Below are 15,397 nucleotides of genomic sequence, written 5' to 3'. Positions count from 1 at the left end.
ACTTTGATCATTAGATTAAGTCGAGGTCTGGTAGTTTTCACCATTGTAAAGTTACTGTTTTATCCCTTTGTAATTGATTAAATTTATTACGGGAAGATGCTTTAAAATTATGCAAATATCCTGTTTCTCATTGAAGTTTCACTACTAATTTTAACATCCATTGAGTATTCTTGCCTGAAACCATTGTTAATATGCTCATCAAATAGTGATATCAATGCTTTCAACATTCCTTCTATATACATTAGTTGGTATTTTATTATAAGGATAGCTCTTCATTCTTACTTAGGTAAACATGGACTCATGGATTCTAATTTAATGGGTCACAATCTTTTAATCTCATTGGATGCTCACTTTGTCCTATTGTACTCATTATCCTACAAATGAAACTACTTCCCTGCCTTCTTATTAGCATGGTTTAATGTTGCCTGTTCTTTAGGTAAAGTTCAAGAGCCATACACTTGTAGTCTTGTGTCTGTTTTTCTTTGGCTCAGCACTGAGGTTTATCTTTGTTGGCCGTGACTGTAGTTTTTTTGTTCTCTTGCTGTGTATGGTACCCCATTGTTTTTAACTTAATGCATCCTATTGTCAAACGTTCAGGATGTCTGTAGTTTTGCTATTACTTTATAGCACTGTCAGGACTACTTTTGTACATATCTTTTGTGCACTTATGTATTTATTTCTGTTGAGGATATACCTGGAAGTAGAATGTTCTATGTCATTAGATGCTGCTAATCAGATTTAGCTGTACCTTAGTTGTACCAAGGTGCATACCCACCATCAGCTGGAACATGCCCATAGCTTTATGGCTCTCAATGCATAGTGTTCTAAATCTACTCTGTTTAGAGTCATAGGCTGAAGATTTAGCTCATGTACCCTTTCCTTGGCAGGACCTGGTCTTTAATTTCTGTCCTCCCTCTTTGAGAAGAGGCTATCAGTCTTTTCCGAGCCTTCTAACCCTCAACTGTGTTTCCTGGAATAAGCAGATACCTCAGGAGAATGAGGCCTGGTTGCTGGGATCATCTCTCTGGTTCTCTACTTTGCTCTTCTCTTAACCTTATAATGCTTTATTGCCTTGTTAAACTGGATGAGCCTTAAACAGGTATGTTTCTATATCTTCATCAGCTTGAATAGCTCTTAAGAGGACACAGGTCCATGCTATTTCAGAAGCTGAAATTTTAGGAGGTGATATTTGCTGACCATTCTCAGGAAACTCAGATCAGCAGATTAAAACAATAGAGACTAGAAGACTTTAAACTTATACCTAAAAGGATGACCTACTAACTTAAATATATACATATTTTTATATATTTACATATATATATTTAGAGAGACACATGTAGTGTATATGTGTTTATAAAATATGGACCCAAAAGTTTAGGTGCTTTTTAAAAGTGCATCTATAAGTTTGTCTTTGTCTAGGCAATAATGAAGGATCAGGATCCTACTGACACATTAATCATAGTACATTACAACAAAAAGTCATTAAACTACACACATTTGAAGAAACCATTATTTTTTAAGTAACAACAATATTGGAGAGAATAATGGAAAAAATTTTAACTCCTAGAACCAGGGGGTTGCAGAAGTACTAGGCATCAAAACGTGGGTAATACAGCAAACTAGAAATAAGAAGACCTATAGTCCTTAATGAATACACTGGGAATGAAGTCTGGATTTTAATGCACTGAGAACCAAGTCAACCAAAATAAAGTAGAAATAAATTGACAATAAAATGAGAAACTAAATAGAGAATAACCTGCAAATCTAAAGCTTTGGAAATGTTAAAATTTGGTACTGTCAAGAATAAGGAAAAGAGTAAGGCTCAAAGACATTAGGAACAAGTAGAGCTCATTATTATAGATTTGCTGGAGGTTAAAGAAATATTAGGAGGACACCATGAGCTAGGGTGAGCCAGTAAATTTGAGAATTTGAAATAGGTTTATATTTTTCTAAAAACTAACTGGTCAGTGTGATGAATTATAGTGTGAATATTTCTTTTTTTTTCTCCTTGTAAATCTATTCTAAGTTGTGTCTGATAAGCCCAAGCTCCCGATCCCTCCCACTCCCTCCCCCTCCCATCAGGCAGCCACAAGTCTCTTCTCTAAGTCCATGATTTTCTTTTCTGAGGAGATGTTCATTTGTGCTGGATATTAGATTCCAGTTATAAGTGATATCATATGGTATTTGTCTTTGTCTTTCTGGCTCATTTCACTCAGGATGAAATTCTCTAGTTCCATCCATGTTGCTGCAAATGGCATTATGTCATCCTTTTTTATGGCCGAGTAGTATTCCATTGTGTATATATACCACCTCTTCTGAATCCAATCATCTGTCGATGGACATTTGGGTTGTTTCCATGTCTTGGCTATTGTGGACAGTGCTGCAATGAACATGCGGGTGCACATGTCTCTTTTAAGGAGAGTTTTTGTCCGGATAGATGCCCAAGAGTGGGATTGCGGGGTCATATGGAAGTTCTATGTATAGATTTCTAAGGTATCTCCAAACTGTTCTCCATAGTGGCTGTACCAGTTTACATTCCCACCAACAGTGCAGGAGGGTTCCCTTTTCTCCACAGCCCCTCCAGCACTTGTTATTTGTGGATTTATTAATGATGGCCATTCTGACTGGTGTGAGGTGGTATCTCATGGTAGTTTGGATTTGCATTTCTCTTATAATCAGCGATGTTGAGCATTTTTTCATGTGTTTGTTGGCCATCTGTATATCTTCTTTGGAGAAATGTCTATTCAGGTCTTTTGCCCATTTTTCCATTGATTGATTGGTTTTTTTGCTGTTGGGTTGTATAAGTTGTTTATATATTCTAGAGATGAAGCCCTTGTCGGTTGCATCATTTGAAACTGTTTTCTCCCATTCTGTAAGTTGTCTTTTTGTTTTCTTTTTGGTTTCCTTTGCTGTGCAAAAGCTTTTCAGTTTGATGAGGTCCCATGGGTTTATTTTTGCTCTAATTTCTATTGCTTTGGGAGACTGACCTGAGAAAATATTCATGATGTTGATGTCAGAGAGTGTTTTGCCTATGTTTTCTTCTAGGAGTTTGATGGTGTCCTGTTGTATATTTAAGTCTTTCAGCCATTTTGAGTTTATTTTTGTGCATGGTGTGAGGGTGTGTTCTAGTTTCATTGCTTTGCATGCAGCTGTCCAGGTTTCCCAGCAATGCTTGCTGAATAGACTTTCTTTTCCCATTTTATGTTCTTGCCTCCCTTGTCAAAGATTAATTGACCATAGGTGTCAGGGTTTATTTCCGGATTCTCTATTCTGTTCCATTGGTCTGTCTGTCTGTTTTGGTACCAGTACCACACTGTTTTGATGACTGTGGCTTTGTAGTATTTCTTGAAGTCTGGGAGAGTTATGCCTCCTGCTTGGTTTTTGTTTCTCAGGATTGCTTTGGCGATTCTGGGTCTTTTGTGGTTCCATATAAATGTTTGGATTGTTTGTTCTAGTTCTGTGAAAAATGTCATGGGTCATTTGATAGGGATTGCATTCCATCTGTAGATTGCTTTGGGTAGTATGGCCATTTTTACAATATTGATTTTCCCAATCCAGGAACATGGAATATCTTTCCATTTCTTTACATCTTCTTTGATTTCTTTGATTAAAGTTTTATAGTTCTCGGCATATAGGTCCTTTACCTCCTTGGTCAGGTGTATTCCGAGGTATTTGATTTTGTGAGGTGCAATTTTAAAAGGTATTATGTTTTTGTATTCCTTTTCTAATATTTCATTGCTGGTATACAGAAATGCAACTGACTTCTGAATGTTAATCTTATATCCTGCTACTTTGCTGAATTTATTAATCAGTTCAAGGAGTTTTGGGGTTGAGTCCTTAGGGTTTTCTATATATAGTATCATGTCATCTGCATACAGTGACAGTTTATCTCTTCTCTTCCTATATGGATGCCTTTTATTTCTTTTGTTTGTCTAATTGCTGTGGCTAGGACTTCCAAAACTATGTTGAAGAGCAGTGGTGAGAGTAGGCATCCCTGTCTTGTTCCAGATTTGAGTGAGAAGGCTGTCAGTTTTTCCCCATTGAGTATTATATTTGCTGTGGGTTTCTCATAAATGGCTTTGATTATATTCAGGAATGTTCCCTCTATACCCACTTTGGCAAGGGTCTTGATCATGAATGGATGTTGGACTTTGTCAAATGCTTTTTCTGCGTCTATTGAGATGATCATATGATTTTTGACTTTTTGTTAATGTGGTGTATGATGCTGATTGATTTGCATATGTTGAACCATCCTTGTGAACCTGGGATGAACCCAACCTGGTCATGGTGTATAATTTTTTTGGTATGTTGTTGGATTCGGTTGGCTAAGATTTTGTTGAGAATTTTTGCATCTACATTCATCAATGATATTGGCCGATAGTTTTCTTTTTTGGTGGTATCTCTGTCTGGTTTTGGAATGAGGGTGATGGTGGCCTCATAGAACGTCTTTGGGAGTATTCCTTCTTCTTCAACCTTTTGAAAGAGTTTAAGGAGGATGGGCACCAATTCCTCTTTTTATGTTTGATAAAATTCCCCTGTGAAGCCATCTGGTCCTGGACTTTTATTTGTAGGGAGTGATTTTATGACCTCTTCAATTTCATTTCTAGTGATCGGTCTGTTCAGTTGGTCTGTTTCTACTTGATTCAGTTTTGGCAGGCTGTAAGATTCTAGAAAATTGTCCATTTCTTCCAGATTGTCAAACTTGTTGCCGTATAGTTGTTCATAGTATTCTCTTATGTTTTTTTGTATTTCTGCTGTATCCGTTGTGATTTCTCCTTTTTCATTTATAATTTTGGTTATTTGGGTTCTTTCTCTCTTTTTAGTGAGTCTGGCCAGAGGTTTGTCAATTTTGTTCACCTTTTCAAAGAACCAGCTCTTGGTTTTATTAATTTTCTCTATTGTTTTTTGAGTCTCTATTTTATTGATTTCTTATAGTGTGAATATTTCTTAATCCAAGCAGGTCATGCATTTAATAAATCCCATACCCTTTCATGTGAAGAAAAGGAAAACTCGCTTAATCTACAATGAGAAAAGTATTGTCCTGATCTGATATTAAGAATGTCTGCCAAAGACTTCCTATAGGCATCATTATGTTAAAAAGAATATATTGATTTTTTTCCCATTAGTCAGAAACAAGCCAAGTGGTAATCTCTCTTCCTAACTGCCCAGTGTCCTACTGGAGGTCCTGGTGAGTGTTTGGAACCTTCTCTTCTGCTTATTACATCAGGCAGTTTCCATAACAGTCCCCAAGTTTGTTTGCTCAGTTGGGGGTATGTGTGTGAAATGGAGATAATAGTATTTCTTAGTAGGTTGTTGAGAATTAACAGAATCCAGTAAAATGTTTGGCAAGTGCCCCATACAAAGTGATCATCCCATTGATGGTGACTGTCCTGATGATGGGATAGTTCAGTCTACATTTTTACCCATCCACATCGACTTCATGATCAACTCCTGGAAATGGAATAACTGAGACCACAGAGAGTTTTGCAAGTTGAAGGGATTGATGCATATTGCCAAACACCTGTCAACTGCAGCCTGTTTCTTTCATACATTCACACTTACAATCATTAATGCGGTGTGATTTTTACACCCTTCACCCTCATGGATTCAGAGAGACACTTAATAAATACAGTCTACTTTGTCAGTATTCCACCTATATAGCTTTCTTGACATGGCATTCATTTCTCACATCATTGTGTTCTTGCATCTTGGGGAATTTCACATTTGCTTTCTTTCAAGGTCCTTTTCCTGCTGCCCACTGACAATAAAGAAATTTATGATGGCATAAAAAGACACCTCTGTATCTACTGCCCAATTCCAAGCCAGTGCGTGTTGAGAAGGACCTTAGGGAAACCCAGGACGCTGTTGACCATTGCTACAAAGATTGCCCAGCAGATGAACTGCAAGCTGGGAGGTGCCCTCTGGACAGTGGATATAGGAGTACGTGGGAATTTTGTTGCCTTCTCTTGCTTTCATTTGTCTTTAGTAGAATGTTAAGGTCCTATTTAATTGAAAATTTGCTTTTTGCTCCATTCTAACTGTTTCCTACCTGTTTAAAATTTAAGTTGCAGAATGCAATGTTCGTTGGTATCGATTGTTTCCACGATATTGTACATCAACAGAAGTCAGTTGCAGGATTTGTGGCAAGCATTGATTCAGACTTGACGCAGTGAGTAAGCTTTGGCAGACTCAGTGGGGAGCACCTAGAGGCCTAATAGGAGAGGTGGACCTAACCCACAATTGTTGGCCGAGGTCCACATACAGGTTGTTCTTAGAAGATGTGCTCTCCTGAACTTCTAGCAAAGTTAAGCTCCCAGGACATTTTGCATGGAAGCCTCTGATCATTCTCTGTTGCTGCCAAACAAGGACTTCAAATGTGGCAGCTTAAGACAACACCCACGTGCCCATGGACAGTTCTGTAGGTCAGATGTTGGGCACTATATGGCTCTCAGGGCCTTATAAGGAAGGCTGAGATTAAAGTGTTGCCCAAACCACATTCTCACCTGGAGATTTAGGATCCTCTTCCCAGCAACATCTATGCGGCAGTGTTGACTTTCTTGTGATTGTAAAACAAAGGACCCCACTTCCTTGCTGGCTGTCATCCACAGGCTAGTTTTGGCTCCTAGAGTTTTGCCCACATTCCTTTCAGCCTTCTAGCTGTCTCCCCTCCATCTTTTAACCTGCCAGTTCACACTGAGTCCTTGTTCTGTTTTGAATCTCTCAGTCTTCCTCTTCTGCCATCAGCCAATGAAAACTTTGATTTTAAAGAGGCTCATGAGGTTATATACAGTCCGTCTGGAGAGTCACCTTTTCCTAAAGTCAGCTGTACCACATAGGGGCACAATGTCTACATGTTCTCGGGATGAGTACAGGTAGAATTCTGCAAACCACAGGCTTTGATTAGTGAGTCTCTCCATAGGGACACACGAGGAAGCACCTAGGGTGAAGACACATATGGGAACATAAGCAGTGGCCCATGGGTATAAGATCTTGTCTTGATATATCTGTATTTGATGTGTACTCAAATAAGGAGATATGCTTCTATATCCCATCATTCTCCTTTTCTCCAGGGGCCTTTTATCTTCATGTAAACCCATGTACAGATGGGTTTACATACTCTTCCCTTGTTCACTGTGGTATGTGGGACAGTCACAAATCATCACCATGTTCAGTGGTGTTTGTGGCCCATGAGGGTATAATTCCAGACTATCCTTTAAGGATGATCCATCTTTGTTTTCCAGTCATACTCTATCTTAATGCAGTAACATGGATTTACTCTGCTTTTTTTTAGTAGAAACTGTTGTGATAATAGGGAAACAGTTAAGCTTGCAGTCATTCAATAGATATTTTTGAGCACTTGCTATGTGTAAATACTAAGAATGCAGTGGTGAAAATATAGAGCCAAAATGTCTGATTCCATCCACTGAAGTACAAATTCAGAGAAAGAGACAAACATACATCAGACCATGTCAGGTCATCCTCACACTCTGAAGTAAACAAAAATGCGGCAAGGGGATAGAACCTTTAGACAAACCGGTGATTTTACTTGGTAGGCTGAGCAGTGGTCACAATAGCTATTACTTTTTTGAAGCAAACTTCTCCCTCCAAGCAGACTGACTTGGATAAACCATTGTTTAAGACATTGATGACTTAGAAGCAGGAGTCTCCAAAGAAACATCAGGTTTACACCTTGTGGCATACCCCAGGTACTGAAACAATATTGAGTCACATGTATTCAAAGCATGTAGAATCTGTAGTTAATATTTCCATTCTGTGTTACAAAATGCCTAAGATATCAGACGAGAGTAATACTAGGATCTCTGCAGGGGGATGAAACAATAGATCTTTAATTGGACCCTCAGCTACTGATAAGTATATTTTTTTGGGGGGTGGGGGGGTCATAGATTAATGTCATCATTTTCTGAATCAATCTTGTTTTCCAAACTAATGGCTCATTTTTCTCTAAACAGGTGGTTCTCTCAGTGTATTGTCCAGCAGTCAGGGCAGGAGCTTGTGAAGGGGCTGACGACCTGCTTGCACAGTCAGTGTCTGGTGGAGGTTGGAGGGCTTGAGTCAATATCCATGGAGATAGCAGTGTCTGTCCCTCTCCCCTCCCCCCCAGGGGGGTATATTTGGCAATGAGTGAAGACACTTTTGGTTGTCACAACAGGGATAGGAGTGCTTTCTGCATCTGGTCGAATGGACAGAGGTTTAGGGATGCTGTTAAATGTCTCACCATGCATGGGACAGCAACACTCCCTGCCCCTGACCACAACAAAGAATGATCTGGCTTAAAACATACTCTTGTATGGACTAGACTGAGGACTTAAGTAGTGTCCAGAAAGCTACCATGTTGACAGATGAACCTAGAAGTTGTCAAAAATAGTGGCCCCTTTGTTCCAAGGTTAGAGTTTACATGTGTTTCTGACTTCCCTTCAGATGCCCTGAAATTCTGGTATGAACAACATTCATCTCTGCCATATTCTATTATTGTGTATCGAGACGGAGTGGGAGATGGACAGCTTCAAGCATTGATTGACCAAGAACTAAAACAGATGGAGTCCTACTTAGAAGATGTTTGCAGAGGACAAAAGTAGGTATATGAACTGTAAAGTGCAAATTCTGTAAGCTTTACATTTTAGTTTCTGAGGTAGGGGGAATATCTGCAATAACTGTGATGTGTGAATTGGAGAACTTGATACAGAGGGCTTCAGTAGATGAGTGGGGAGAAAACAGACCCTTTTACCCTTATACAAAGGGTGTTCGAGGCCCAAGTCAGAGGAGAAAGAGTTGGAGCCTTGCAGTAGCCCATCATCTGGAACCCCATGAATCTTTCTTTTTCTGCTCTCCCTCCAAGCCAGGCTAGAGGAAGATTTGTTAATCCCAGATATTCCTAAACCCATGAACATAGCCTGTCAATGGTTTGTACTTATCCAGCTCCTTTATCCTGAGTCATGTATGTCTCAGTTCCCTTCTTTGGCCTCATCTGTTTGTCATTGAAGCCTGGTGCCCAGCACAGACAGTACAAGTAATTCTGACCTTGGGAGGAAAGGACCTTTTCCCTAGGATCTGAATGGAATGATATGAATAGAAACCTCCTCCTTTACTGCATAAATCAGGCTTGTGGAGCTAAGACAGTAAAGTTGGGGTGTGTAGAGAGTTGCCACCTGTAGATTCCTTTTAATGGCTCCTATGTGTGGGTTATTTTCAACACTCAGAATGCTTCTGAGATAATGCAGAGCAAACAGTGACACTGATCATAATCTTTTAAGTGTCAGACTAACTTTCATCGTGGTGAAGAAACGAATAAACACCAGATTTTTTCTTAAAAAACCTGAAAATGGAACACTTAATCCACCTCCAGGAACAGTTATTGATTTAGAGGTGACCAGGACAGAGTGGTAAGCCAACTTTTCTTTAAAAATTCCTTTTTATAGAATAATAGAACTTTTTAAGGTTTGTGTGATTTGGAAGAGAAAAAGCTGACCTAAAGAAGGTTAAAAATGATAGCTTTTTCTGTCTTCAATCATTTTGTTTCTCAGAATTTTAAAAATAGACAAATACATTTTTCTTTCTTTCTTTCTTTTTTTTTTTTTAAGGGCTGCGCTAGCGAAGTTCCCAGGCTAGTGGTCGAATCAGAGCTGCAGCTGCTGGCCCACACCATAGCCACATAAATGCCAGATCCAAGCTATGTCTTCCACTTACATCACAGCTCACAGCTGGATCCTTTAAACCCACTGAGTGAGGCCAGGGATCGAACCCTCATCCTCATGGATACTAGTTGGGTTTGTTACCACTGAGCCACAACAGGAACTCCATATTTATCATTCTAAGATTAGTCCATTGTTAGGAAGAGGGCTAGAACTTCTGGTTAACTTTAGACTTGTCAAGTGAATTATGCAAATGATAAAGTTATGCAAAAACCACAGCAAGAGGGAGTTCCTGTTGAGGCTCAGCAGTAACAAACCCAACTAGCATCCATGAGGATGAGGGTTCGATCCCTGGCCTTGCTCAGTGGGTTAAGTACCTGGTATTGTCCTGAGCTGTGGTGTAGGTCGCAGATGCAGCTCAGATCCCACGTTGCTGTGGCTGTGGTGTAGGCTGGCAGCTGCAGCTCTGATTCGACCCCTAGCCTGGGAACTTCTATATGTCACAGGTGTGGCCCTAAAAAGACCACCCCCCCAAAAAAAAACCATAGTGAGAAATAAGACATTTCTACCTATTTTAATAGGTAGAAATGAACTAAATTTGAAGAAAGGCAGAAATAATTGATTCTTCTAGTAGAAGGCAGGAAAGGATTGAAGAAAACAAAGCAAATGAAACGTGATAAACATAAAGCATAACATAAAGTAATATCAACATTCAATATTTGCAATAAATTGGTTAACCTGACCAGTTATATATTTTTAGGGAGTCTGAATATATTTAGGTGATTCTCAGGAAAAGATGGGAAGTATTCATCCCTGCATCTCTGAATCAGATTACCAATGACTGTGTCCAATGTGCTAATTTAACATTTTCTGCTTCTAGGCATCAGTGCATATGCTTTTGAGTTAAATCCCATGAGCATTATTGTATATGTGATTTCACTGTCCTTTGTAGATTGGCATTAGCGAAATCATTGCTCAACAGTTAGCCAGGCTTCTAAGTATAAAGGAAACTCTGTAGGATGAATTCTGTAAGTTAATGTTACTTCAGAAACTAAGTGTGCAACATTATTTTTCTCCTAAAATAAGCCTGATACCAACATGTTCTATAATTCCAGGTATGATTTTTTTATTGTAAGCCAGTTTGTGAAAGAAGGTACTGTCTCTCCCACTCATTATAATGTCATCCATGACACGCTTTACTTGAGCCCAGATGCAGTACAGAGTCTAACTTACAAACTATGCCACATGTATTACAATTTTTCGGTAAGTATTTTTTCCCTCTTGAATTTGGTAGTATGCATCTGTTAATTCCACACTCCTAATTTACCTCTCCCTCCTGCCCTTTACCCTTTGGTAACTACAGATTTGTTTTCTATGTCTGTGAGTCTATTTCTGCTTTGTAAATAAGTTCATTTGTACTATATTTTTAGATTCCATATATAAGTAATATCATATATTTGTCTTTCTGACTTGCTTCAGTTTATATGATAATCTATAGGTCCATCCATATTGCTGCAAATGGCTTTCTTTCTTTCTTTTTTTTTTTTTTTTTTGACTAAGCCTGCGGCACGTGAAAGTTCCAGGACCAGGGATTGAACCCATATCACAATAGTAACCCAAGCCCCTGTAGTGACAATGCCAGATCCTGAGCCTGCTGTGTACAAGAGAATTCCCTTATTTCATTCTTTATGGCTGAAAAATAGTCTGTTATGTACACACATGCCATATCTTTGTGCATTCATCTGTTGACAGACATTTAGTTCCTTGCAGGTCTTGGGTATTGTAAATAGTGCTGCTATGAACATTTGGGTGCACGTATCTTTTTGTTGTGAGCCACACTGGAAGCCCAATGGGTGCCTGTATCTTTTTGAATTAGTGCTTTCATCTCTTCTGGATATATGCCCAGGAGTAGGATTGCTGTATCCTATGGTAACTATTTTCAGTGTTTTAAGGAACCTCCATATGGTTTTCCATCATGGCTATAGTAAGTATCTTGATACTGGTTTTCCTTTAGATCTATAAAATTGTTCAAAATTGAATCTACTTTATGAACCTTGTATATCTATGACATTTTTTATTGACCATGCCCATGGCATGCAGAAGAGTCTGGGCCAGGGATTGAACCTGAGCCACAGCAGTGACAACGCTGAATCCTTAACTGTTAGGCCACCAGGAAACTCTGGATATCCATGAAAACTTCAAATTTATGGAAAGTAGACATAAAGGTAAAAAAAATTTTTTTTCCTTCTTTCCTAAAGGGTGTCATCAGAGTTCCTGCTCCTTGTCATTATGCCCATAAGCTGGCTTACCTGGTGGGCCAGAGTCTTCACCAAGAACCACATGAATCCCTGTCAAAACATCTCTTTTACCTTTAACCTAGAGAAGAAAGCATAATGGGATGTTGAATACCAAAATTTGTAAAATTCTCATCTTGAAGCTGTATATCTGAAATATTAGATGCACAGTTTTAAATTCTAATCACTCTTGATTGGACCATGGACAAGATTCAGAGTGATGTTAAGCTGTCTATCATTAATTTAACAGAGGTCTTCCCTTTTCCAGGCAAGAGAAATGAGAATAAGGATTTTGACAATTTACCTTTCAAATGTGTTGCAAGGAATTTATCATGAAATGTGCCTGAATAATCTATGCTCCAAACAATGCTTCTATCTATACCAATTGTAAAAGTTGGCCATTAGTCACTTGGAGAATATACCTATGAACAAGAAAATTCTATTTAGAAAGCCATACCTACTTTATTTTGAAACACCTTTTTTCTTAAGGAGAGAAAAGAAATAAAAGTGGCAAAATTAAAAGGGAATTTATGTTTAATATTTCATATAAAAGAAATAACCTATATGTGAAATCGTTTGTACCAATGTGGGAATCTGAACGTGTTTTTAAAGCTGTATTAAGGAGAACCTTGTGATTTGAAACTCAGAATCTTAGGAACATTTGTCTCTTTTCCCATAAAGAAGGGAAATCAAGGGCTTTATTATCATTTCTGTTTAATTCAGTATCTTGTATATGTTCTCTGACATTGTGTTAGCTATACCATAATCAGAAGAGTCTTGAATGAGTTGTTTAAATGAAGCTATCATATTTTTCTTGAAAGCAGACACATTTTTTCCTCTCTGCTTAAAATTGTCTTTAAATAGACTTTAAGAAACAGTATGTGAACTTTGTTTTCTTATACTCCTAAATACAGTGGTTGGTTGGTTGGTTGGTTGTGACCTGAAGCAGTTAGGGGGAATAGACTGGCTTCAAATATATCAGAAAGGATATATTTAAAACAATATAACTGCTTTGATTATAGGTTAATCAATTTAGGTTTGCAATTTGAACCCAACTCATAAGACATAAAATTAAAACAAGTCACTAAAATATATTGTAATCCAGATGATGTCTATTTATTGGAAATAAATGATAAATATAACATTGGAGATGGTCTCCATAATTAACAATAACACATTCTCTAAGGCTAGACTTTGATTTATGATAATTTATGATTGTACATTTCTAGAGATCTACAGAAATCATTTGGAAGGAACAAATTCAAAGTAATGAGAACTTTCTGAATGTTTCCTATATAAATGCAGTACAAATATCATTTCTTCATAACACTGTTCTTTCCAGACTTATTAACTTAAAATATGTTTGTCAAAATCATTGTCTCGTTACTTAAAATATATGCTGGTCTTAGGCTTCTTAATCTAATGATTAGAAAAAACTTGCTTTCCTAAGCTAAGTAGGTATATTGTGAGCAGGACACTATCTGATGTTATTAGCCTACTAGTCCTTTCATAAGTTAGATGAAGGAAACTGGGTATCACAATATCTCTAGGGGAAAACTTTATTGTTCCAAAGGCTTATAGGTAAAATTTCTCCAGTGTTATCATAGTACCCAAGTGTCATGTTACTGAGTAGGTTGTATGTGTGTGTCAGGGGGCGGGGGGAGTACTAATTAAAAGTCTTTTCAGAATGAATTTGGCCTAAGTAACAATACAATGTATAATCTAAGAAGAACAGGAGCACCCTCTGTGGCACAACAAGAGCGGTGGTGTCTCGGGAGCAGTGGGACACAGGGTTTGATCCTCGGCCTGGCACAGTGGGGATCTGGCATTGCTGCAGCTGTGGCTTAAGCCCAGGAACTCCATATACTGCAGGGTGGCCAAAAAAGAATGAAATTCCTGACTCTGTGAATTAAGAGGTCTGACATGGGCCTCACTGGGCTACAATAAATGTGTCAGCAGGGCTGCATTACCTTCTGGAAGCTCTAGGAGTCTGTTTTCTTGCTTTGTTCCAGTTTCTAGAGGCTATTTGCACTCCTTGCTTCCTGGCCCCTTGCATCCTCAAAGCCAGCAATGGCCAGTGGAGGCATTCTCATAACCCACTGACAGGACTCTTCTGCTTCCCACTTCTACTTTTAATGACGCTTGTGAAGACACTGGGACCACCTGGATAATCCAGGGTATTCCCCCTATTTGAATGTAAACTGACTAGCAACCTAGTTCCATCTGTAACCTTAACTCCCCTTCCACATATAAGACAACATTGGGGTAATTTCCAAGGATTAGAGCATGGATGTCTTTGGAAGGGCCATCATCCTTCCATAGAGACATTGCCCAGGGCTGAGGGTGTTGGGGAAGAGAGATATATTTGAATGTAGGAATTCTTCCCCCCATGGGTGCCTCAGAAGAGAATAAGAGAAACTTAGGGAGCCCTCTGCTGGAGTATTTTGGGGGACACAGCTCTTGAGCACCTGCCCCATGACCTGCGCTCTTCAAATCATCCTCCTCAGCACAGGTAAGGGCTGACCTGCTCTGGGTGGAAGATTTGCAGGGGCCCTCGGTTCTGCTCTATACCCTCACCCACTTGGCCCACCGTTTTACTTCTCCCTCCCCCTCTAGGGTCTGTGATCCAGGCCTTGCTGACTCAGTCACCCTTACTATCCAAGGGTCCAGGATAGATGGCCACCATCACCTGCACTAGAAATAGCAACAATGTTGGCAGCCAGGGAGTAGCTTGGCTGCAACAACACTCAGGCCATGTCCTCAAACTCCTGAATCAAGGGAACATGAACTGATTCTCAGGGATCTCAGATTTGTGGGCTAGGAATCAGGCAGCCTGGCCTCTCTATCTGGGCTCCAGCCTGGAGACAAGACTGATGACTGCTGCTCAGTGTGGACAGCAACTTGGTGCTTGCATTGCACTCGAGGTCCACAGGAAAGAGAGAGAAAAACCTGTGGGCTTCCAGGTCCTTACTCACTGCCCAGAGCATCGAGATGTAATGGATCCCTGAGAAGATGTGGACTGGGTTCCTGGTGACAATATTGGGTACTTGAATAACTAAAAGGTCTTTTAAAAGTTGAGGCTGCTAACAAAACTCAATCCAGTTAAGGATGTTTAGAATTACTCATTCAAAGTTTCATTTCTGCCGTGCCACAATGAGAAGTCTTGGAACACGGTTTAAGTATGTTTAAAGATTTAATGAATTCATACTTAAAAAACTACACAATAGTATGAGAATTATATTCCTCCAAGTCGAGAATAGCAATGGAAAAAAAACTTGGGAGTTCCCGTTGTGGTGCAGTGGAAATGAATCTGACTAGGAACCACAAGGTTGCAGATTTGATCCCTGGCCTCGATCAGTGGATTAAGGATCCAGCATTGCCATGAGCTTTGGTGTAGGCCGAAGATGCGGCTCGGATTCTGCGTGGCTGTGGCTGTGATGTAGGCCAGCAGCT

General features: G+C 39.3%; 1 protein-coding gene across 3 annotated transcripts in view; it reads left to right on the top strand.

The window, feature by feature from the left end:
• PIWIL3 (piwi like RNA-mediated gene silencing 3) overlaps positions 1–14,111 on the top strand; it is a 34,668-nt gene extending 20,557 nt beyond the window's left edge. For 2 of the 3 annotated variants that reach the window (XM_021073160.1, XM_021073159.1), the window contains exons 15-21: positions 5,740–5,940; positions 6,066–6,169; positions 7,971–8,041; positions 8,440–8,593; positions 9,273–9,401; positions 10,766–10,913; positions 11,909–14,111. In XM_021073160.1, the coding sequence (XP_020928819.1) occupies positions 5,740–5,940; positions 6,066–6,169; positions 7,971–8,041; positions 8,440–8,593; positions 9,273–9,401; positions 10,766–10,913; positions 11,909–12,025 (924 nt within the window). In that variant the 3' untranslated portion in view covers positions 12,026–14,111. The remainder of the gene's footprint in view (positions 1–5,739; positions 5,941–6,065; positions 6,170–7,970; positions 8,042–8,439; positions 8,594–9,272; positions 9,402–10,765; positions 10,914–11,908) is intronic. The other variant, XM_021073162.1, reaches the window with a different exon arrangement.

Source organism: Sus scrofa, chromosome 14 (genome assembly GCF_000003025.6).
Source record: "Sus scrofa isolate TJ Tabasco breed Duroc chromosome 14, Sscrofa11.1, whole genome shotgun sequence".
NCBI lineage: Eukaryota > Metazoa > Chordata > Mammalia > Artiodactyla > Suidae > Sus > Sus scrofa.
This window is presented reverse-complemented; position numbering and strand designations above follow the sequence as displayed.